At 41.8% G+C, this 25235-nt stretch overlaps 2 protein-coding genes across 2 annotated transcripts; both read right to left on the reverse strand.

Moving 5' to 3' along the window:
- Positions 1 to 704: 704 nt before the first annotated feature.
- Positions 705 to 4403, reverse strand: LOC122939942 (gastrula zinc finger protein XlCGF17.1-like; the record flags this gene model as incomplete). The annotated part of the gene is made up of 2 exons (XM_044296169.1): positions 705 to 1673; positions 4349 to 4403. Coding segments are annotated over 2 exons (921 nt in total), but the record flags the coding sequence as incomplete, so codon positions are not given.
- A 5549-nt stretch (positions 4404 to 9952) lies between these two features.
- On the reverse strand, positions 9953 to 22658 carry LOC122939926 (gastrula zinc finger protein XlCGF26.1-like). The gene is made up of 3 exons (XM_044296151.1): positions 22489 to 22658; positions 22117 to 22219; positions 9953 to 12573 (listed from the first exon to the last, which is right to left on the reverse strand). The coding sequence occupies exons 1-3, from the start codon at positions 22570 to 22572 to the stop codon at positions 11153 to 11155; spliced, it is 1608 nt and encodes a 535-aa protein (XP_044152086.1). The 5' UTR covers positions 22573 to 22658; the 3' UTR covers positions 9953 to 11152.
- Positions 22659 to 25235: the final 2577 nt, after the last annotated feature.

Here is a 25235-nt window from a genome sequence, read left to right on the forward strand (position 1 = left end):
AAAGCAATCCACCAACGCGGTAAACCAACACCCTGAAGGACACAAGGAAAGTATCCTATTAAAGTCCGCAGGTCGGCAGAGGTCTCCCAGGACTGGTAAGACTGTTCTGACATTAGAGTCGACTTGAGCGATTATAAATCCTATTACTTACCTCTAGCGGGACGCCGCTGCATACAGTTCTGGTACTGTGGTCTTGGATGCACCTTGACCTAATAACTTTGGACAACGACCTATTCTGCAGGTTGCAATAGCATGTGGTGCAAATAACGAAGACTGTTTGCGGGACTTTGTGTATGATTTGATTTATCGGGAAGAATATACAGCTATGAGTAAACTTGCCATCATTTGTTGCAGTAGCAGCTTTGATTCACGCTGCTATACCTGATTCACGTTGCTGCAACAAACTTACAAATATTTGGCATAACATACCCACGCTGCTATACGATTCTATGCTGCTATATTTATTAGTTTTATTATCTATTTTACCCTATTGATGTACTAACTACATTTATCCACAGGGAGTATATATTGCATTTTATCGTCCAACATGTGTATTGTTTCACTATCTACCCAAAGGTGGTATTTTAATTGTACATCTTACGTATTGGTGCGCTATTTGGGATTACTAGATTTACCTTTTAGCCTTATGCGTTTTTTATCTCATATTATCGCAAGCAAATTCAATAAAACATAGTGACCAAATTTCTTCAGGTGTGCCCAGTCTTTCACATACATAATTGATAGGTGTTTGATCTTGATTCCAAATGCTGTTTAGATAACAGACAATTTGCAATAATTGTACATTCCTTAATCATCATTTAGTGCTCTGGATTGGTTTTTCTTGGCTATTTCCAAGTGAGTTCTTTGATGTCTGAGAACAAGTGATTTGCGGGTAAAACATTTCCCACATTCTGAACATGAATATGGCTTCTCCCCTGTGTGACTTCTCTGATGTCTAACAAGAGCTGATTTCTGGTTGAAACATTTTCCACATTCAGAACATGAATATGGCTTCTCTCCTGTATGACTCCTCTGATGTCTAACAAGATCGGATTTCCAAATAAAACATTTCCCACATTCTGAACATGAAAACGGCTTCTCTCCTGTGTGAATTCTCTGATGAATAGCAAGGGTGTATTTAAGACTATACGTTTTCCCACATTCTGAACAGCAAAATGGCTTTGCCCCAGTGTGAAGTCTCTCGTGTTTAAGAAGATTAGATTTTTCTGTAAAATATTTCCCACATTCTGAACATGAAAATAGCTTCTCTCCTTTGTGAATTCTCCGATGCATAACAAGATCTGATTTCTGGTGAAAACTGTTCCCACAATGTAAACATGAGAATGTCTTCTCTCCTGTGTGAATTCTCTGATGTCTAACAAGAACTGATTTTCTGTTAAAACATTTCCCACATTGTGAACATGAAAATGGCTTCTCCCCTGTTTGAACCCTTCGATATTCAACACCCTTGTGACTTTTGTTCTGTTTAACAGTCTGTGATGAATCATAAGATTGGACCTGTGCAAAAGGATCAGATAAATTCTTGTTGTAAAGGGCTGAGGGCTTATCTGGGATAATGGCATGCTCTTCATATGTCTCTTGCTTGATTCCACAATCGTCTTGTTTAAAATCTGAAGATATCAGAAGTCCCTCTGATCTTATAGTACAGTCATCTGCCAAGAATAAAAAATATTTTATTATTTTTGAAAATAATATACCTTACAATTATGCTATTTTATAAACTTTTATATAGAGACATCCATGCAAAATTCAATTATCAGCCAACTAAAGATTCTTTTATGGGCCGATGATCAGGCAAACTAATATTTGTTCCTCATAATTGATCTGTGTAAACTTTCCATCCAGCAAATATTAAAATTATCAATTGCCGGCAGAACATTGACCTGGGTAAACAGGGATGTGCTGCCAACAATAATGCAACTGTACATGAACAATAGTTTATGCTGATGAATGCTCCATATAAGGGGAGCTACATAAGCGCCACTCCTCTTTCCATATAGTTAATTAGCATTATTTTTGGCCCACAAATCTGCCTTATAAAAGGAACTTAAAGGCTATGTACACCTTCAGAGGCAATTTTTGTTTATGATTGCATTTTACTCAGTTTTAGTTAAAAATCTTATTTTCAGTTGGCCTTTATTAAAAATATTGAGCCATTCTGTCACAAAAGGTTAACTGTTTTTCTAGCTGTGTGACTGCTACTTTCACTTTGTGCCGTCATCTAATAACCCATATCTCTAAACTACTGAGAGGTCATAAACACTTATTTAAGCCACATTTTTAGCTACAATGAGTGTTTATAAGGTCAGAGAGCAGATATAAGGAATCTGTCAGCTCCTGATCTGACGATAAAGACTTAAAATCCAAAGGGTGCTACCAGATCCTGTCAGCTCTGTACAGAAAAAAGGATGCCATATTTTTAGTAAAGACCAATTGAAAAAATGTTGTTTTTTTTGCTCAAAATAAGTACAATGCAATAATTTGTTTTAAAAATGCCCCTAAAGGTGTACATAGCCTTTAAAGGGGTTGTCTCATGTAATTAAAAATCTTGGGCATTCTCCAAAATTCAGAAAAATAAAATAAAATTATGGTATCCTTACCTTTGTCTCTGGTGCTGTTCTCTGCATCACCTGTTCAGTCCTCCTACTTCTACAGGAGGACTGAACCAGCAGTGCATAGAACAGCACCACTGGAAGAGGTAAGTATATCATCATCTTAAATGGAAGGAGTTTTGAACGACCTAACACTTTTTCTAGAGCTGGCCTCCCTACCAAACTAAGTAATTGAGGGAGAAGAGATACCAAGACCCCAATGGTCACTCTAGCTGAGCTTCAAAGATCCCGTGTGTAGATGGTAGAATCTTCCAGAAGACAACCATCACTGCAGCATTCCACCAATATGGGCTCTATGGCTGAAGGGCCAAAAATAAGCCTCTCCTCAGTAAAAGACCTATGAAAGTCCACCTTGAGTTTGCAAAAAAAGCACCCAAAGGACTCTCAACTGAGAATCGTGGTCTGATGAAACCAAGATTTAATGTTTTGGCTTCAATTCTAAGTGGCAAATCTGGAGGAAACCAGGCGCTGGCTGATTTTTAACATTATATTTTCCCCATGTTGTCATTATGGAGTATGTAGTGCAGAGTGGTGGTGGGGAACTTTTTATTTATTTTAATTGTAGCAACATAGGCAGCAACATAACAAAATGTGAAAAAGTGAAGAGTTTGTTGTATGCATCGCATTCTCTCGCCCAGACTCATCAGTTCTAAGACCGCTTCTTCAGCTTAACATGTAAAAAGGTGAGTGGAAAAAACCCTTCCGCCATGTTTCTGTTCGAGGCAGTAAGATGCCTACTGAACAGGATGTGGAGGAGGCATCTGGTGTGGGAATCAGACCTACACAACCATGGAAGTGTCAGTAGCAGATACCTTCATTGCAGTGGTGCACTGTCACCACTGCTGCACAAAACATTGACCCAGGAGTCTGTGAAAGATGAATTCTTCCTAACAATAATTGCTGCTCCATGTGTCAATGGTGGAGTTTCGTCCATGAGTGTACGAAGCAGGGATGGCTTTCTTTGAGAAATAATGACAGCTACATATCCTCCATCGAGGTTGAGCACATGTCAACTTCTTAATAGCAGCAGAATCCTCTAATGAGAACACCAGATTAGTGGGCACGTAATGTTGTTTCCTAAAGCCGCCTCAGACACCATGGTCACAATTGGACCACAGGTTAAATATCTGTGACCTGCGTTATCGTCGATCACAGACATTAGCCTCGGGAGTCTGCAGTGTGAAACAGCAGAAACCATGAGGCTGTGGCGATCACGCTGCTCCGAAGTGGGCACCATCTTTAAAGTGAGGATATTCGCTGTACATGTTCGGCGGATGTCCTCAAGGATAACATTTTTAATAAAAAGAAAAAGAACATAACATTTAACAAGAATATTGTATCCAGTGAATGAGTAGAATCTGTGAGTCTTCTCTGCTTTAGGCTACATGCACACGACCGTGCCGTTTTTTGCGGTCCGCAAAAAACAGAAGTCGCCCGTATGCCTTCCGCAATTTGTGGAATGGAATGGGAGGCCTATTGTAGAAATGCCTATTCTTGTCTGCAAAACGGACAAGAATAGGGCATGCTATATTTTTTTTTTGCGGGGGGCCACGGAACGGAGCAACGGATGCAGACAGCACACGGAGTGCTGTCCGCATCTTTTGTGGCCCCATTGAAGTGAATGGGTCGGCATCTGAGACGCAAAAACTGCGGCTCGGAAGCGGACCCGAACAACGGTCGTGTGCATGAGGCCTTATTTAGTGGTTACTACTTACCTGGGTGGTTATCTGTAGGAATGTCCTCTGTACTCTGCTCATCACCCCTCACATCTGTCTCTGTAACATATATAATGTTCAGATCTTCACCCGGATTCACAAGCTGTGAAAGAAATATTGTAAAAGTCATCAGACGGATGGAAAAGTTGTGTGGAATGTTTTATGTGGCCATTAAGATCAGTAATTAAATTGTGAGAAGATCCAGAACCACATATAATGTCCAAAAAGAAGAATGAACCTTTGATCTAATACCGGAATCTCAGCGCCATAAATAGTATACCGCCCACTATGTTGCATGCTTCTTTTTTGGTCACTTTGGTGTTATCACTCCTCCCATTTGACCAAGGTGATTTTAATTAGCAGGAGACTACATAAGGGTTCACAAATTCCTACCAGCTCTCAGTTGGAGTTCCTGAGAGCATATGATAAGGTGAGCTTTGACAACTGTACACATGGTGTGGTGCTGCGTGGCGGCCATTGTAGCTGTGATGCTGTGCTGGTGGGGCCCAGTGTCAGGGTGGCATTGCCAAACAGCAGGGGTGCTGTTTGGCTGCTAAGTCCTGCTGTCTGCTGGTGCGTTGCTGTGGCGCCGGTGTTCGCCATGCAGTGCCACGCAAATTTAGAGTAAGTTCCCACTCGAGGAGGCAACCTTGTCGTGGTGAGTGGGCTTGTGCTTTTTGATCAAAATGTACAATAATGCCTCATGTAAGCATGCAACATAAGGGGGGGGGGGGCGGTATACTAATTTAGGAGCTGAGAAGTGATGTTAATTATGCTGAAAAGCAGTTATTAGATCAAAGCATAGCATGAGGAGGTGTGATCCATGTTCATTCATGTTTTTGGATAATGTCTATAGTCATCTGTGATCCTGCCATCTCCACCTTTCTCATTATACAAGGATAAAACATATAATACTGGTGGATAAAACAAGACTGAACACAAGACCTTCACAGCCTTCTACAGATCATAGGGGACATTTCATGAGACCTTATCTCCATCTACCTGATCATCCTGTGGGACATTGTGGTGTTCTTCTGAACCATCCTGTGGAAGAAGAGGACTGGGACATCTCTCCGGTGTTCTCCTCTCTTTCTTAACTGTAGGAAACACATCCAGTGACTGAATTCATCCCTTACATACAGATAATGAGAGGACGTGTGAATTTAGTCATGTCTATTACCTGGTGGTGTGAGGGGCCGGTGATCCTCCATAATGATGTCCTTGTACAGATATTTGTGTCCTTCTAAATACTCCCACTCCTCCATAGAGAAATAGACGGCGACATCCTGACACCTTATAGGAACCTGACAACACAATGATACAGTCACCACCCAGATCCCTTCATAGCGTTCCTGTATAATGTCCCAGCATTCCCAGCAGTGTCACCTCTCCAGTCAGCAGCTCAATCATCTTGTTGGTGAGTTCCAGGATCTTCTCTCTATTGATTTCCTCATGTATCAGGGGGTGAGGTGGAGGCTCCATGTATGGGCTCAGGGTTCTTCCCAATCCTTCAGACACAGGGACCTGACAGCGCTCACTAGAGGTCTTCTTCACTACTGTGTAGTCCTGGTTATGGAGAGACACAGTAATAAATATCACTCCATACATCTCCAGAGTTCCTCACCTCTCCAGTCATGTCCATCTGTTAGTAACATAGATAAGATGATGTAATGTGACATCATCAGAATCTCTCACCTCTCCAGTAAGCCGGAAGAGGATCTCTAGGGTGAGATTCATTATACTCTCTGCCATCTTGTTCCTGTCCCTATCCATCCTTGACGGGTCAGTCAGGAGAAGGATCTGATATAGAAGATCTCCACTGAGCGGATCCTATATTGTAGGAACCTGAATGGAAAGATGATGAGACAATGTGAAATCCTACAAAATCCCATGTAGAAGGAGACATTGGAGGAGATATTTATGGAGTTTTCCGGGCAGTCCAAGCCATTTCATGCCCGATTACAAGAAGCAGAGAGGAGCGGTGACTGGAACAGTGGCTGATGTTTGGTGTTTGTTATGTGAAATCATTCTGACCTCATTATAGAATAACAGAAATCCTCTTTCTAGTGTAGATCGATGATTTCTAGACAGTTTGGAACATGAGTAGAATAGCTCGACAAGGCCTTTCCTCCTCGTCGCCTCTCAGCTGCCTGCCATTGTATTTAATGAGACACAGAAACCAGTCAATAAACAATGTGTCTGCCTCTGAAATTTCGGTGCGGTGTCTGTGTGGCCGGTCTCTAACTGGTTAATGTCCAGGCATCTTGTAGCTGACGTCAGACCCTTTGCTGTCAGAGACCCTGGAAGGAAGAGGGAGGCTGAGCTCACCCCCCGCCCTCTCTATCCTCAATGCGCTTCGTATAGAATGGAGATCTAATTGTTACTGCAACATGAATTATGTGAATACTAATGATAAAAGGTCACTCAAAAAAAAAAAAAAATATGAAAAATCTTGTCACCATCCTAATAATAAAAATGTTATAGCTATTATACTGAAAGACTACGTCCGATCATGAAGACCCAAAACCCGACCTGAAGGGGTTAAAAAAAGATAGCACCTGGGAAAACTTTAATGACCCCCCTGCCTCAGTAATCCTGACTGACAATGGCAGTGACTGTACACATACCTGCACCTGCACAGCTGGACACTACATGAATGGGGGAGGGGAGACTAGTGGGCTAAAGGACCTTTCATGATGTCATGAACATGTGATCATGAGTGGGAGGAGTCAGGCTCCAGGCTGCGCTTATGGAGGTAAAGGACCTGTGATGATGTCATGACCATGTGATCATGTGTGGGAGGAGTCAGGCTCCAGGATGTGTTTCGTAATGAGCAGGTGACAAACACATCTGTACTGCTCTACAGAGCTCTGCACTGTACATTATACACACACAGCTCTGCACTGTACATTATACACACAGCTCTGCACATTATACACACACAGCCTTGCACTGTACATTATACACAGCTCTGCACTGTACATTGTACACAGCTCTGCACTGTACATTATACACAGCTCTGCTTTACATTATACACACACAGCTCTGCACTGTACATTATACACACAGCTCTGCACTGTACATTATACACACAGCTCTGCACTGTACATTACACACACAGCTCTGCACATGTACATTATACACAGCTCTGCACTGTACATTATACACACACAGCTCTGCACTGTACATTATACACAGCTCTGCACTGTACATTATACACACACAGCTCTACACTGTACATTACACACACAGCTCTGCACTGTACATTATACACACACAGCACTGCACTGTACATTATACACACAGCTCTGCACTGTACATTATACACACAGCTCTGCACTGTACATTATACACCCAGCTCTGCACTGTACATTATACACACAGCTCTGCACTGTACATTATACACACAGCTCTGCACTGTACATTACACACACAGCTCTGCACTGTGCATTATACACACAGCTCTGCACTGTGCATTATACACACACAGCTCTGCACTGTACATTATACACACAACTCTGCACTGTACATTATACACACACAGCTCTGCACTGTACATTATACACACACAGCTCTGCACTGTACATTATACACACACAGCTCTGCACTGTACATTATACACACAGCTCTGCACTGTACATTATACACACAGCTCTGCACTGTACATTATACACACACAGCTCTGCACTGTGCATTATACACACAGCTCTGCACTGTGCATTACACACACAGCTCTGCACTGTGCATTACACACACAGCTCTGCACATTACACACATAGCTCTGCACTGTACATTATTCACACATAGCTCTGCACTGTACATTATACACATAGCTCTGCACTGTACAGTCGTGGCCAAAAGTTTTGAGAATGAAACAAATATTAGTTTTCACAAAGTTTGCTGCTAAACTGCTTTTAGATCTTTGTTTCAGTTGTTTCTGTGATGCAGTGAAATATAATTACACGCACTTCATACGTTTCAAAGGCTTTTATCGACAATTACATGACATTTATGCAAAGAGTCAGTATTTGCAGTGTTGACCCTTCTTTTTCAGGACCTCTGCAATTCGACTGGGCATGCTCTCAATCAACTTCTGGGCCAATTCCTGACTGATAGCAACCCATTCTTTCATAATCATTTCTTGGAGTTTGTCAGAATTAGTGGGTTTTGTTCGTCCACCCGCCTTGAGGATTGACCACAAGTTCTCAATGGGATTAAGATCTGGGGAGTTTCCAGGCCATGGAGCCAAAATGTCAACGTTTTGGTCCCTGAGCCACTTAGTTATCACTTTTGCCTTATGGCACGGTGCTCCATCGTGCTGGAAAATGCATTGTTCTTCACTAAACTGTTGTTGGATTGTTGGAAGAAGTTGCTGTTGGAGGGTGTTTTGGTACCATTCTTTATTCATGGCTGTGTTTTTAGGCAAAATTGTGAGTGAGCCCACTCCCTTGGATGAGAAGCAACCCCACACATGAATGGTCTCAGGATGCTTTACTGTTGGCATGACACAGGACTGATGGTAGCACTCACCTTTTCTTCTCCGGACAAGCCTTTTTCCTGATGCCCCAAACAATCGGAAAGAGGCTTCATCGGAGAATATGACTTTGCCCCAGTCCTCAGCAGTCCATTCACCATATTTTCTGCAGAAGATCAATCTGTCCCTGATGTTTTTTTTGGAGAGAAGTGGCTTCTTTGCTGCCCTTCTTCACACCAGGCCATCTTCCAAAAGTCTTCGCCTCACTGTGCGTGCAGATGCGCTCACACCTGCCTGCTGCCATTCCTGAGCAAGCTCTGCACTGGTGGCACTCCGATCCCGCAGCTGAATCCTCTTTAGGAGGCGATCCTGGCGCTTGCTGGACTTTCTTGGACGCCCTGAAGCCTTCTTAACAAGAATTGAATCTCTTTCCTTGAAGTTCTTGATGATCCTATAAATTGTTGATTGAGGTGCAATCTTAGTAGCCACAATATCCTTGCCTGTGAAGCCATTTTTATGCAATGCAATGATGGCTGCACGCGTTTCTTTGCAGGTCACCATGGTTAACAATGGAAGAACAATGATTTTAAGCATCACCCTCCTTTTAACAGGTCAAGTCTGCCATTTTAACCCAATCAGCCTGACATAATGATCTCCAGCCTTGTGCTCGTCAACATTCTCACCTGAGTTAACAAGACGATTACTGAAATGATCTCAGCAGGTCCTTTAATGACAGCAATGAAATGCAGTGGAAAGTTTTTTTTGTGATCAAGTTAATTTTTATAGCAAAGAAGGACTATGCAATTCATCTGATCACTCTTTATAACATTCTGGAGTATATGCAAATTGCTATTATTAAAACTCAAGCAGCAACTTTTCCAATATTTATGTAATTCTCAAAACTTTTGGCTACGACTGTACATGTCAAACCCAAACATTCGATAACAAGAGACTTTTTGCCAATTCCATAAATTTATTATTCATCATTTTGGGCTGTTAATTTCCCTTTTTCTTGTATGTAGGGCCAAAAAAACGCCTTTGTTTTTATACGGTATCTCACATGCTTTTTTTTATGGCGTTTTATTGTCTTTTTTTTTCTACACACATGTAAATTGTGGTTTTAGGCATTTTTTCCTCCTATAGAAAAGAGAATGGAAAAAAAATAGATACTTTTTTGGTCTAAATTTTCACACATTCTGAAGATAAAAATGGCTTCACCCCTGTGTGAATTCTCTGATGTTTAACAAGACCTGCTTATTTAGCTAAGACATTCTGAACATGAATATGGGTTCTCTCCTTCTCATCTGAATACTCAGGTAAAGAAATTCTCACTTTCGGATCATGAAAATGGTTTTGCTCCTGTGTGAATTATCTGATGTGTACCAAATTCTGATTTCTGATTTAAATATTTCCCACATTCTAAACATGAAACAGCTTATCCCCTATGTGATGTTTCTCATGTTTAGGACTTTATTTTTCTGCAAATCATTTACTACATTTTCAACATGAAAAAAGCTTCTCCCCTGTGTGAATTCTCAAATGTCTGATTTCAGGCAAAACATTTCTCACAATCTGAACTTCAAAATGGTTTTGCTTATGTGTGACTTCTTTTACATTTAAGAAGATCTGATTTCTGATTAAAAGATTTCCCACATACTGAACAAAATAGTTTCTCCCCCGTGTGAATTCTCCGATATGCAATAATACCTGAAACAATTACACTTGGTTAATATATATTCCCTGTAGTTTATTTGCTTTTTACACAGCATACACTTATTGGTAATTACATTTCATTACCAACCACATTATATTTAATCATTATTTTGTGGTCTTAATTGTTTTATCTTTCTCTTCTATGATGTGACCTTACATTAGTTTTTAGGGCTCTAACACACAAAAAGTTGGTCTTTTTATTGCTGTTAAAAAAGCCATGAACACCATGTTTTTTGACACGTCACATGCATTTTTAGGCCATTTTTTTCCACATCTGTGCAGTTTTTCTGTATTTTCCCCTACAAAGAAGGGGATGGAAATACGCCTGATAAAATGATATTGCTTCAACATTCTGTGACTTAAAAAAAAAATGTCAGACACATCTAATGTACCTAATTTGAAAAAGTGCCACAACTGGAAAAAACTTAAGTGTGTCCTGCGTTTCATAATTCCTATAGATTTTTAGTTATCTGGAGTTGGTGTTTTTTCTAGCAAAAAGTGTAAAAAATGTTATATGTTGGAAAAAAGGCCACAAATAAACAATGTATCCAGCCTAACTGTTGTATTTTATCTTGAATCATGTCCGTCAAAAACAAAGTTTTATTAAAAGAAAATGACTACTTCCCTGTGTGAATTCTCTGATGCATAACAAGACTTGATTTAGCACTATAACGTTTCCCACATTCTGAACATGAAAATGGCTTCTCCCCTGTATGACGTCTCTCATGTTTAAGTAGATTTGATTTTTCTGTAAAACATTTACCACATTTTGAACATGAAAATGGCTTCTCCCCTGTGTGAATTCTATGATGTTTATGAAGGTCTGGTTTTCGATAGAAATGTTTCCCACATTCAGAACACAAAAATGGCTTTGCCCCTGTGTGAATTCTCTGATGTGCAACAAGATATTCTTTATGAATAAAACATTTCCCACATTCTGAACATAAATATGGCTTTTCCCCTGTGTGACATTTCTCATGTTTAAGAAGATTTGAGTTTTCTGTAAAGCATTTACCACATTTTGAACATGAAAATGGCTTCTCCCCTGTGTGAATTCTCTGATGTTTATGAAGTTCTTGTTTTCGATAAAAATGTTTTCCACATTCGGAACACAAAAATGGCTTCGCCCCTGTGTGAATTCTCTGATGTGTAACAAGATATTCTTTATGGATAAAACATTTCCCACATTCTGAACATGAATATGGCTTCTCCCCTGTGTGAGCTCTTTTATGTCTAACGAATAGTGATTTCAAAGCAAAACCTTTCCCACATTCTAAACATGAAAATGGTTTCTCGCCTGTGTGAATCCTCAGATGTCTAAGAAGATCTGATTTCTTAGTAAAAGATTTCTCACATTCTAAACATAAAAGTGTCTTCTCTCCTGTGTGAAGTCTCTCATGTTTAAGAAGATTAGATTTTTCTGTAAAACATTTCCCACATTCTGAACATGAAAATGGCTTCTTCCCTGTGTGAGTCATCTGATGTTTAATAACATCATCTTCTCTGTAAAAATATTTCCCACATTGTGAACATGAAAATGGCTTTGCACCTGTATGAATTCTTTCATGTCTAACAAGATCTGATTTTTGGTTAAAACACTTCTGACATTCTGAACATGAGAATGGCTTCTCTCCTGTGTGAATTCTCTGATGTCTAAGAAGATCTGATTTCTGGGTAAAACATTTCCCACAGTCTGAACATGAAAACTGCTTGTCCCCTGTGTGAATTCTCAAATGTCTAACAAGATCTGATTTTTGGGTAAAACATTTCCCACATTCAGAGCATGAATATGACTTCTTCCCTGAGTGAGTTCTGTGATGTTCAATTCTTCTGTTACCTTTAGTTTTCTTAACAGTCTCTGATGAATCTGAAGATTGTATCTGTTTGAAAGCATCAGATGATAGATCTTTGCTATGAAAGGCCAAGGATATTTCTGGGATAATGGCATGCTCTTCATATGTATTGACTATGATACCACAATCACCATCTTTAAAATCTGAAGATCTCACATGTTCCCCTGAGTTCCTAGTACAGTCATCTGTCAAGAATGAAACTCATGTTATTTTTATATCGATAATTATATTTTCAAGGCATCTAGCAAAATCCATTTATCAAATGACCAAAACATATCACAAGGAGACCTCAGAGCAAAGACCGGTAGATTATGATGTTTGGACACCAGGCTGTCCTCTGTAGTTTTCTACTTTTGTATTTAAGTTAGTATCTTTATACGTTTATGTTTCATGTGTGATTCTGGCCTTATAAGTAAATAATTTGTGGCTGCCATCACTGATATTGGGTCACAGATGTGCTGAAAAAGGGGTCATACAAGAGTGTGCAGCAGTGTCATCTACAAGGTCATGGGTGACTGCAGTGTTGGACTGGCCCACCAAAGTACCAGAAGATCCTCTGGTGGGCCCAGGCTTTGGTACCATAGTGGGCCCCATAGTTTCAGGAGAAAACAATAATTTGCAACTGCCTTAATAACTTGCCACTGGGGTATATTTCTTCAAATCAAAACCTATTAGACTTTATTGATGCTATGGGCGTTGGGCCCCGAGAATAATTCCCTCTGGTGGCCCTAAGAACCTCAGTCTGACCCAGGGTGGCTGTACTAGGTTCCCTGGTAGATCTCCTAAGTCTTGCTGTATGAAAAGTAAATTCCATAGAGAAATCATTGTTAGATTCATTCTCATGCAGACGCTGTGGGTTGGAGCCAGGCAAGCAATATATGGCACGTGATCCCAGAAGTGCCCACGGCATGTGATTAGACCAGGAGCGATGTGCTGGCCTTTAAGATAATTTTAATAAGTGCTAATCGAGATGTTGTTACAGTAAGGAAGAGGGGCACATTACTAATAACATATATTGGATAACCCCTTTAATAACTCACTAAACTGTCCGATTTTCTCTTTTAATTAAAGGTCCGAAAATGATCTCTTTTTGGTGGCAGATGCCTTCTGCCCTGTCTTCTGCCATTTTGAGCGATTTGTGTGGGACAAATAATAAAAGTGTCAGATTCACATACAAAGGGACGTGTTGAAATACAAGGAAAGGAATCTACTACCTACATGCACCAAACCAGATTCAAGATTCCTATGTGGCTTAAAAGCCTTTGTCTACGGCAGATGGGGTTTCACTGGTGGAGATGGTTATTTGCCAAAAATGTCTTGATTAATTTCCTGATTGGATAGCTGTCAAATTTTTCAACACTCTTGGGGTACTTTCACACTAGCGTTTTTCTTTTCTGGCACCAAGTTCCAATATAGGGGCTCAATACCGGAAAATAACTGATCAGTTTTATCCTAATGCATTCTGAATGGAGAGAAATCTGTTCAGGATGCATCAGGATGTCTTCAGTTCAGTCACTAGACCGGTAAAAATGTGAATAAAATATATTACGGATCCGTTTCTCCGGACAGATGGATTTGTTTTTGCAATGCATTTGTAAGACAGATCGGGATCAGTCTACAAATACTGTCCGTTTGCATGCAGATTGCCTGATCCGGCAGGCAGTTCCGGCGACTGAACTGCTTGCCGGATCACTCTGCCGCAAGTGTGAAAGTAGCCTTAGGCTTCATTCACAAGTCCGTGGAACACGGACTGTGAGATACCGGACTGGCATCCTGCTTACTGCATGAGCGCACGGCATCAATGGTTGCTATGACGCCGTGCGCTTTGTGCCGCCGCAGTACAGTAATACACTTGTATAGATCATATTAGTGTATTACTGTACAGTGGCGGCGGCACCAAGCGCACGGCGTCATAGCAACTAATGACACCGTGCGCTCCTGCACTAAGCAGGATGCCAGTCCGGTATCTCACGGACCGTATTCCACGGACATGTGAATGAAGCCTTAAAATATTTGATTTGTGGGGAGAGGGAGAGCCAGGATGAAAGCAGGGATTGTATATTTACGATAGATTGTCTTTAACAAACATGAAACTATATTTGATAGAATCCTAAATTCAATTTTTACAGGGAGAACTTGTGTTGTCCTAAATGTCAGGAGTTGGATATGAGTTTCTTATACATTACCTGGAATTATGTGAAGTTTTGGAATTCAATTCTTATAATAATACAGAACAAAAATGTGTGGATCTGCCCTGTTCCTCTGAAGTGTGCTATTTTGGGTAATACTTGTCTAGCGACCCACAGGAGGAGGGGAGGTAGTAAAGCAGTAAAGTCCTTTGCCATAAACGTGCATTACCTTACTGTTTATCCAGCATGGCCTTGATGGTTCTAAACCTTCCGTATGAATTTCAGGTTCTCTCTCAGTTTAGTTGCTTCTCTCAGCTCTTCCAATCTCAAGGATTAAAGGTTCTCAGGGCTAGGTTTCTCCTTGGGCCTACGTAAACTTGTTGCCTCTAGCTCAGCTGACTAGGCACTGTCTAATCTACCAGCCGGGGTGGGTGGGGGGCCTGACCAGCCTGTCTCCTGACAACCTAATTAGGACTTCTAGTGTCATCTATTTACTGCCCATAGACAACGAATAGGGATACATGGTGCATAAGGAAGTGAGTACTTTACAATAGATCACAACATTAACTCTTCAGCATAAGGTTCAAAAGGTTAACCGAGACTTACATATTGATGACCTATCCTCTGGATAAGACATCAGTATACGATTTGAGGGGTCTGACACCTAGGACCCCCAAGATCAGCTGTTTGAGAAGGCACCGGTGCTCCTATGAGTGTCACAGCCTTCTACGTGCTTACCAAGCATTGTACAGCGCCGTACATTGTATAGTGGCTGTGCTCGGTACTGCAGCTCGTCACTTCAATGGTGCCGAGCTGGGCATAGGTCATGTGACCGAAGAACATGTCGGCGATACTGCGAGCGCCGAAGCCTTCTCAAACAACTGATCGGGTGTTGCACCCCCACCGATTAGATACTGATGATCTATCTAGAGGATAGTTCATCAGTATTTAAGTCTCAGAAAACATCTTTAACTGTTTAGTGGTGATCCCAGATGACTTCAAAACCTTTGCAGTGATCCTCTGGGTCACTGTACTTTTATGCTTATGATCTCGCTCTGATGTGTTTTTTGCTTAGCGGGCAATAGTTAGAATTTGATTTTCAAAATCAGTTTAATTAAAAAAAAGAATTGGGTGAATATAATTAAAAAGATTGATCTGGAATTGATGATTATAGGTTGTATCCATTTTATTTTCTTTGAGTATCTTAGTTTTTTCTCTCTGCAGTCATGTCTGGACTGCTGGTTCGGGGAGGGGGTTAATGGATGTAACTGACAAATAAAAATTTCTAAAAAGGCAATAAACTGTAATGCCTAGCCATACAATAGAAATTCACCAACTCTGACACAGAAGGACCTCGGCTGTCCAGGTATCTGTGATTTAAACACAAAAGACTTGTGCTCCAAATCCATGGAAGCAAAATGACGGAAGTCACACTATTTATCCAACTTACCTCTTCTGCTGCTGTCCCATGCTGCCCCAACTTCTCCACAGGCGCTTGGGAGGAGCTGTTCGACATATGCTCAGACACAAGCAGTTGAACGTCGTGTGTATGCCTATGTTCATACTATGCCCTGATGGTGCAGCAACTCAGTGCAACCAAGGAGTCTTCATATGGATAAATCACGTGACTGCCTCCATGTGGTGTTCAGTGTTCCAACTGCAAAAACCTAGACAGCAGGAGGCCTTCCAAGTGATTATGGTTTATATGACTGAAGGTTTTGGCTTCAATGGTTTATGGTAGATCCTGGGTATGGACAAATGTATTTGATCTCAGAGGGCGGCAAGGGGTGTCGGGCTTCAGTGGTTCTTTCAAGTAGCTGGGATCTAAGTTATTCACGACTTTAAGGGTCATCAAGCACCTCACGCTTTTGGGACCTAATTTCAGGTCAGTTGTCATAGTGGGCAGTACCAGTACATTGATTTGACTGGGCCTTCTGCAGTTTTATGTATCTGAAACTGCACAGGCTGATAGTTTGAATGGGAAGGAGAGGATGGGCCTCTTTTTTCACTTGTCTGACTTCAGCACCAGTTGTGCCGCCCTGATGAAGATGGTCTCAACCAGACAACTCTTCTAAGATGTGAAAGTGAACACACACAAAAAATAAAATAAACGAGTCGATATTTCAATAATACGGATTATATCCAACTACTCCTCTCAGCCAGAGCCTCATACTTCAGGCAAGAAGAGCAGAATCCATGTCTGCCATAAATTGACGCTTAGTTTGGTGGTAAAAGGTGAATTGCGTTATGGATGCATAACAGAATGCCTTTAGAGGCAGGAGAGGAATCCCCTGCATAGCGGAACCGGGACAGATCCGTTTTGCAGCCCATAGACTTCTATTATGACAGAATGAATAACGGAATGCCTCTATAGGCATTCTGTCATAGAATTGCGTTATGGTCCGTGGTAACCAAATCCATATCACAATTCACCTTTTACCACCAAACGAAGCGTGAACGAATTTCCAAATATGAAAATTGCTCATCTCTAGCCATAAGGCCGACTACGATGAATACTACTGTAGGATGCCTTACTGTCTAAGGGTCTCTGAGAAAGGACAAGTCAGCAACAGAAATGCACAACCATGGAGATATTACCCACATGGAAATCTTAAGTGATCAGTCTTATCAAGGTCACCCACTTGAAATGGTTTTAGCAAAATTGCTATTACATTACTAGGACCTGTACATCCTCTCAGCATATGTTAGGGCTGATTTATGATTGAAAATAGGCCAGAAATATGTGCCTCGCACCACATTTGCTAATCATTTTGCACACTTTTTGCATTGCTTTGTCCTGTGTGGCACAGTGAGAAGATACGTGGTTTTGAGGAGACGGGAGCGTTATCTGTAAAGGATGATTTGCCATCTCCGTCTTTTCCTTCTAGACCTCAGTGGTCATCATTCCTGACGCTCATAGCTTTGACTTTTCAGCCTCCAAAGAATTATCTCTTATTCGAGGGTACGTTTCCATGTTCTGTATTCTTAGCGCACGGTAACTTGATACAAGTCTAATAGGAGTTATTGTTCCTCATTAGTACTGACGGCAGATGATGAAGAGATAGACGTTCACATTAGTATATTTTATGTCCGTATTCCAGCTGCATTAGTACATCCTTATAAACGCTCAGTATGTGTTTTCACTAGAGATAAGCAAAATTGTGGTTCCCATAAATAGGTTTTATGAGCTCAATTTGGTCCCGGTTTTGAATAAAGTCAAGTCCAAGATAAGTGCTTGGCAGAAATTGATATTGGCACAGACAGATCGAATAGCACTGATTAAGATGATTATTTTGCCTATTGTGATGTACCCGATGTCTGCTTTCTGGATCGATTACATTTTCTTTCATAGATTGGAGACTCTTATTAATGACCTAATTTGGGGAAGGAAGAGGGTGCGTATAAAGCAGAGATATCTATGGTTGTCGGAGTCAGGTGGCGGGTTATCATTTCCTTTTTTTCAAGGATATTATTTATGTGCACAGATTCAGCGTTGCTGTCACGTGAAAGAGAGTTTACTTCCACGATATTTGACAAAAGTTATGGATAAACCAATAGAAAATATTTTTTCATGTTTGGAGACTGGGTATATAGGAATGAGAAAGGCTTTGCTGATCCCTTGGTCACTACAGAGGGTTTGGAACAAGCTTAAAGAGGACCCTTCCACCAGAATAAAGTTTCTAAACTGACTATACAGACGTGTAGAGCGGCTCCCAGTGATCCCCCTGCACTTACTGTTATCCCCGGGCGCCGCTCCGTTCTCCGGTTATAGCCTCTGGTATGTTCATAGTTAGGCTCCACCCAGTGGAACCTGCCGTGGTCTCCTTCTCCTATGCTGTAGCGCTGGCCAATTGCAGCGCTCAGCTCATAGCCAGGCTATGAGCTGAGCGCTGTGATTGGCCAGCGCTACAGCATAGGAGAAAGACGCCGGCAGGTTCCCCTGGGTGGAGCCTAACTATGAACATACCGGAGGCTATAACCGGAGAACGGAGCGGCGCCCGGGGATAACAGTAAGGGCAGGGGGATCACTGGGCGCCGCTCTACACGTCTGTATAGTCAGTTTAGATACTTTTTTCTGGTGAAAGGTCCTCTTTAAGGAGATTCTGAAAGTTGCTTGTCCTTTTGCCTTCACCCCTCTGTGGGAGAACAGGGGTCTGGTGGAATTCTTCAAAATTACAGATTTTGGTTATTGGTCACGTAAGGGTGTTAGGAATGTGTCTCACCTTTTTTATTTGGGACATTTTTAATTGTTTTGGGAATTTGGTTTCACTGATAGTTCACCATTAGATTTGTTTATGTATTCACGCCTAAAACATACATTCGAGGCCTCTAGGAATAAAGGCTGTATTTTTCCACGAGAGAATTCCACGATTTTGATTATTGCTATGCTCAGAAAGATGAGAAGGTGAAGATATCTAGATTATACGGTAAACTCCGAACGTCATTGGCAACTGTAACACTTTTTAAAAGCCCAAGTAAGTGGGAGCAAGAGTTGAATTGCTCTCCACTACAGTGGTCTACTATTTATAGGATTGTGAGAAAGGCTACAGTTTCCAATGCTCATAGATTAATTCAATTCAAGATCCTGCACCGACTGTATTATACGCCAAAAATGCAAGCGAAATTCCCCCAAAATAAAGGCCGGGATTGCTGCTGCCCTAAATGTGGATTTGTGAATGCGGATTATGGCCATTTTCTTTGGAACTGTAGTAAACTAAAAAAGTACTGGGAGCAGGTTTTTATAACCCTACAAAAAGGAGTCTTCTATGATATATAACCCGGGGATGTTGACAGTGATTTGGGGATATTATGCTTCAGAAATGGAAATCCCGCTCCGGGTCAGACAGATCTGGATGAGGAGCCTGATGGTGGCAAAAGTTATGTTAATTAAACACTGGGGCTCTGTCTCCCCGTCCTCAATAAATGAATTGATCCTATACCTTCAACAAATTAGAATATATGAGGATATTGAAAGGAAACGGAGAGCGGCACGCATGACTGCTTAGCTACATTTAATATTCTCACTGTAGCTATATTTGATTTCGACGACAGCCAATGGTGGGGGGGTGCGGGGGGGGGGGGGGGGAGTGTATAATTCTATTCTTTTGTATATTAATTTTTAATTTATAGTGATATGTATAATCTAGGCAAGGGTCTGCCTTCCTTTATAGGGCAGGTGATGGATGTCGATAATGGCTATACTATGTAGACCATCTTGATCACTATAATGTATTGTGTATCTATATCGTGGTTTTTTAAAATATAAATAAATATTTAAATAAAAAAAAATATATATATGGTGGATATTGGTTACAGAGGGCATCTCCTCGCTTTCTCTGTGTCTTTTTTCCATCTTGCCCCTTCTTTTTCCCAGACTCTTATTGTATATTATGTGCATTATGAATAAAGCTATTATATTTTTTGTATAAAAAAAAAAAAAAAAAAAAAAAAAAGAGAGATAAGCAAATTTATAGAAATTCAATTTGTGTCCGATTCTGATGAATCGGCCAATTTTTTTATTCGTGTCCAAATCTATTCTACCTGAATGAATGGTGCTCCAATTGGCCTGAAAATTAGTGTACACTCTGAGGTCTCCTAGGACTCATATTTCTTGTCTGTCTCTCTTTTTTTTTTTATTCCCCCTCCCCTTTTAAGCTCTTTAACACAATGGCAGCAATAGTAAATAATGTCCGAGTGACACTGACATACATAGCTATGGGTGAACACAGGACTGATAGCGTTAAACAACACCACTGCATAGTCACATTTGCTATACTTTTTAAAATTAAAAATGTTCAAAAGTTGTCCCTTATTCATGGAATATAATGTTTAAACACACACTGCGTTATCAGGAAAAATAGTGGCTTGTTCTAAACAAGCACATACCTCACAACTTCTGAAAATCACAAAGAGGGACAATATATTCCGGCATGCATCACAGCAAATTTTTTTCATACTAGGCCACCCCTCTAACTTTGCCAAAAGCATAATTACTGACTCCATCAGAACTGCGGCAGCTGGGAATCGGTTAGGTGAGTGTACGTTCCTTTATTTTCTTACAGCATGTGGAGCACCTGGGACAATTTTTTTCTTGCCCTTTAATAACTATTTAAATATTAGCACATAAATCATCAGATTATAGGTATTTAGTAGGAACCATACATATAGTTTAGTAAATGTATTAATGCGCATTTAAGCATTACTTCCCCTGGTCAAAAAGAGGGACATTTAAGGATCAAAGAGGGTACTAGAATGAAAAAGGGGACTGTCCCTTCAAACGATGGACACTTGGGAGGCATGCAAGAAGTCCAAAAATTATGCCTTAACGGGGTCAAATGTTGTTTATACACACATGGATGTGTCAGAAGAAAGAGTGGCTTGTTCTGAAAAAAAAGTATCCAAAACAGTACATGTGCGGCTGTGTAGGGGTAGTAGTAGTAGTAGTAGTAGTGACAAGGCAGTACATGTGCGGCTGTGTATGGGTAGTAGTAGTAGTGACAAGGCAGTACATGTGTAGCTGTGTAGGGGTAGTAGTAGTGACAAGGCAGTACATGTGTAGCTGTGTAGGGGTAGTAGTGACAAGGTAGTACATGTGTAGCTGTGTAGGGGTAGTAGTAGTAGTGACAAGGCAGTACATGTGTAGCTGTGTAGGGGTAGTAGTGACAAGGTGTGCGGCTGTGTAGGGGTAGTAGTAGTGACAAGGCAGTACATGTGTAGCTGTGTAGGGGTAGTAGTAGTGACAAGGCAGTACATGTGTAGCTGTGTAGGGGTAGTAGTGACAAGGTAGTACATGTGTAGCTGTGTAGGGGTAGTAGTAGTAGTGACAAGGCAGTACATGTGTAGCTGTGTAGGGGTAGTAGTGACAAGGTGTGCGGCTGTGTAGGGGTAGTAGTAGTGACAAGGCAGTACATGTGTAGCTGTGTAGGGGTAGTAGGGCCAAGGCAGTACATGTGTAGCTGTGTAGGGGTAGTAGTAGTAGTGACAAGGCAGTACATGTGTAGCTGTGTAGGGGTAGTAGTGACAAGGCAGTACATGTGTAGCTGTGTAGGGGTAGTAGTGTAGTAGTGACAAGGCAGTACATGTGTAGCTGTGTAGGGGTAGTAGTGACAAGGTAGTACATGTGTAGGGGTAGTAGTAGTAGTGACAAGGCAGTACATGTGTAGCTGTGTAGGGGTAGTAGGGCCAAGGCAGTACATGTGTAGCTGTGTAGGGGTAGTAGTGACAAGGCAGTACATGTGTAGCTGTGTAGGGGTAGTAGTGACAAGGCAGTACATGTGTAGCTGTATTGGGGTAGTAGTGACAAGGCAGTACATGTGTAGCTGTGTAGTGGTATTGCTAGTGGCTGTAGGGGAGTAGTAGCTTCTGCGGCGGTGGTGGCTACAGCAGCTCTACAGGACAGAAAATGATGATAGGAATAAAAAACAATGGCATGATCAACTTAGCAATAAATACCATCAGCAATGGCAGATCTATTCAGTTGACTGCTGGAGTGGTTTGAAAATCCTCACAGATTCATGCCTCGTTCATTTTTACAAATGTAATGTTTTGTACACTTGCGGAGAAGAAGTTAGTCCATCTAGGCATGACAATGTCACTCACCTGGGTGGTTATCTGTAGGAATGTCCTCTATACTCTGCTCATCACCCCTCACATATGTCTCTGTAACATATATAATGTTTAGATCTTCACCTGGATTCACAAGCTGTGAAAGAAATATTATAAAAGTCATCAGAGGGTTGGAAAAGTTGTGTGGAAAGTTTTATATGACCAGAAAACATCAGAAAGTAAATAGTTAGAAGATCCAGACACCATGTAATGTCTATGGTCAGCTGTGATCCTGGCTTCTCCACCTTTCTCATTATACAAGGATAAAACAAATAATACTGGTGGATAAAAGAAGACTGAACACAAGAGCTTCACAGCCTTCTACAGATCATAGGGGACATTTCATGAGAACTTCTCTCCATCTACCTGATCATCCTGTGGGACATTGTGCTGTTCTTCTGAACCATCCTGTGGAAAAAGTGGACTGGGACATCTCTCTGGTGTTCTCATCTCTTTCTTAACTGTAGGAAACACATCCAGTGACTGAATTAATTCCTTACATACAGATAATGAGAGGACATGTGGATTTAGTCATGTCTGTTACCTGGTGATGTGATGGGCCGGTGATCCTCCATCATGATGTCCTTATCTCCATCTACCTGATCACCCTGTGGGACATTGTGATGTTCTTCTGAACCATCCTGTGGAAGAAGAGGACTGGGACATCTCTCTGGTGTTCTCATCTCTTCCCCAACTGTAGGAAACACATCCAGTGACTGAATTCATTCCTTACATACAGGGGCGTAGCTAAAGGCTCATGGGCCCTGGTGCAAGAGTTAGACTTTGGCCCCCCTTCCCTCAGTGCTTTGTGTGTCTTCTTATGCAGCACAAGGGTATTTGAGCCCCCTCAGGCTCCTGGGCCCGGTAGCGACTGCTACCTCTGCACCCCCTATAGCTACGCCCCTGCTTACATACACATAATGATAGGACGTGTGTATTTAGTCATGTCTATTACCTAGTGATGTGAGGGGCCGGTGATTCGCCATCATGACGTCCTTGTACAGATCCTTGTGCCCATCTAAATATTCCCACTCCTCCATGGAGAAATAGACGGTGACATCCTGACACCTTATGGGAACCTGACAACACAATGATACAGTCATCACCCAGATCCCTTCATAGCGTTCCTGTATAATGTCCCAGCATTCCCAGCAGTGTCACCTCTCCGGTCAGCTGCTCAATCATCTTGTTGGTGAGTTCTAGGATCTTCTCTCTATTGATTTCCTCATGTATCAGGGGGTTAGGTGGAGGCCCCGTGATTGGGCTCAGGGTTATTCCCCATCCTTCAAACACAGGGTCCTGACAGTGCTCACTAGAGGTCTTCTTCACTACTGTGTAGTCCTGGTTATGGAGAGACACAGTAATACATATCAGTCTATACATTTCCTGAGTCCCTCACCTCTCCAGTCATGTCCATCTGTTAGTAACATAGATAAGATGATGTAATGTGACATCATCAGAATCTCTCACCTCTCCAGTAAGCCGAAAGAGGATCTCTAGGGTGAGATTTATTACACTCTCCGCCATCTTGTCCCTGTCCCTCTCCATCCTTGACGGGTCAATCAGGAGAAGGATCTTATATAGAAGATATCCACTGAGCGGATCCTGTACTGTAGGAGAATGGAGAGAAGATGAGACAATGTAAAATCCTACAAAATCCCATGTAAAATACAATTAATGGAGAAGAGGAGGAGACATCGGAGGAGATAATAAAGTGTAGATGTTGCGTAAATTATATAATTGGAACAAGACAAACATTTTATCAGTGCAGTTCCTCTATGTTTGAGGTTAAGGCAGGTTCACAGCAGGTTGCACCTTCACATGACCATTACGAGCCACAGTGGTCATACCGGTATAAAACTGGAATCTGGTGGAGCCACAGCCAGGGATTGGCAGAGAGGTCACATTTCTGTGTTGACAAGGCCCCGGACGAGTAGAGATCAGAGGGGACCTGGGAAGATTTGTAATGGGATGAGCAGAGGATCAGAGGTGAGCATTCTGGTCGTGTGATCGCTGCGTCCTCTTCATATATCCCTGCCGTCTACACTGTAGGGTTGGGGCAGTGCACCTACATAATTTACCTCTCATGCACTTAAATAGAACCCATTTCAATCCATCGTAAGGCCACATCTTGAATATGGAATTCAGTGCTACCACCAGCACTCCAGCCACAACTCCTACCATAGAAGCTTGCTGTATTCTTCTCAGAAGTCCCACAGGAGTGGACAAAGAATGCTGAAGGTTGCTGACCCATGCTATAAAGCAGTGTCCCACCTGCCGGACATGTTTCCAAGAGTGTCAATGCAATATTATTAATATTTATTATTAAAGCGCCATTTATTCCATAGCGCTTTATATAGAAATCTTGGAGGCGATTGTGGGATGAGGTGATAAGAGGAGAGGACAGAAGGAGGTCTTCTGAGGATCGGAGATTACGTGTGGGGATGTATCGGGAAAGTAGCTCAGAGATGTAGGGAGAGGACAGGTTATGGACGGCCTTGTATGTATTTGTAAGTACTTTGAAGTGAATTCGCTGGGCAATGGGGAGTCAGTGAAGGGATTGGCAGAGGGGAGAGGCAGAGGAGTAATAGGGTGAGAGGTGGATTAGTCAGGCAGCAGAGTTGAGGATAGATTGGAGGGGTGCGAGAGTGCTAGATGGAAGGCCACAGAGGAGAATGTTGCAGTAGTCTAGGCGGGAGATGACTTGGTTGACCGTGGAGAGTGTGCAGCCATTGATCGTGATAGATAGGTCTGTGGGGGGGGTTGAGAAAGATGGTGAATTCTTATCCATGTTAAGTTTTAGAAAGCGAAAGGAGAAGAAGGATGATATAGAAGATGGACATTGTGGGATTTTGGATAGTAAGGTGGTGATGTCTGGACCAGAGAGGTAGATTTGTGTGTCGTCAGCGTAGGAATGATACTGAAAGCCATATTAGCTGTCCCAGGCCAAAAGTGTAGATAGAGAAGAGCAGGGGCCCTAGGACAGAGCCTTGCAGGACACCAACAGAGAGGGAATGAAACGGGGAGGTGGTGCGGACTGGAGATGGGGAACCCTGCCATAGCGGATAGAGGAGAGCTGGAGAGAGCTCAGAGGTGGCGACCCAATTATTACA

The sequence above is a fragment of the Bufo gargarizans genome, chromosome 6 (assembly GCF_014858855.1).
Source record: "Bufo gargarizans isolate SCDJY-AF-19 chromosome 6, ASM1485885v1, whole genome shotgun sequence".
In the NCBI taxonomy this organism is placed as follows: Eukaryota; Metazoa; Chordata; class Amphibia; order Anura; family Bufonidae; genus Bufo; species Bufo gargarizans.

Bases quoted from the DNA above. Each gene is read 5' to 3' on its own strand.
- LOC122939926 (XM_044296151.1), bottom strand. From the start codon at position 22,572: ATGAGAACACCAGAGAGATGTCCCAGTCCACTTTTTCCACAGGATGGT. The intron at 22,220-22,488 runs GTAGATGGAGAG...TTTCTTTCACAG, and splicing joins ATGTCCCACAGGATGATCAG to CTTGTGAATCCAGGTGAAGA. The intron at 12,574-22,116 runs GTGAGTGACATT...CATTCTTGACAG, and splicing joins TCCTACAGATAACCACCCAG to ATGACTGTACTAGGAACTCA.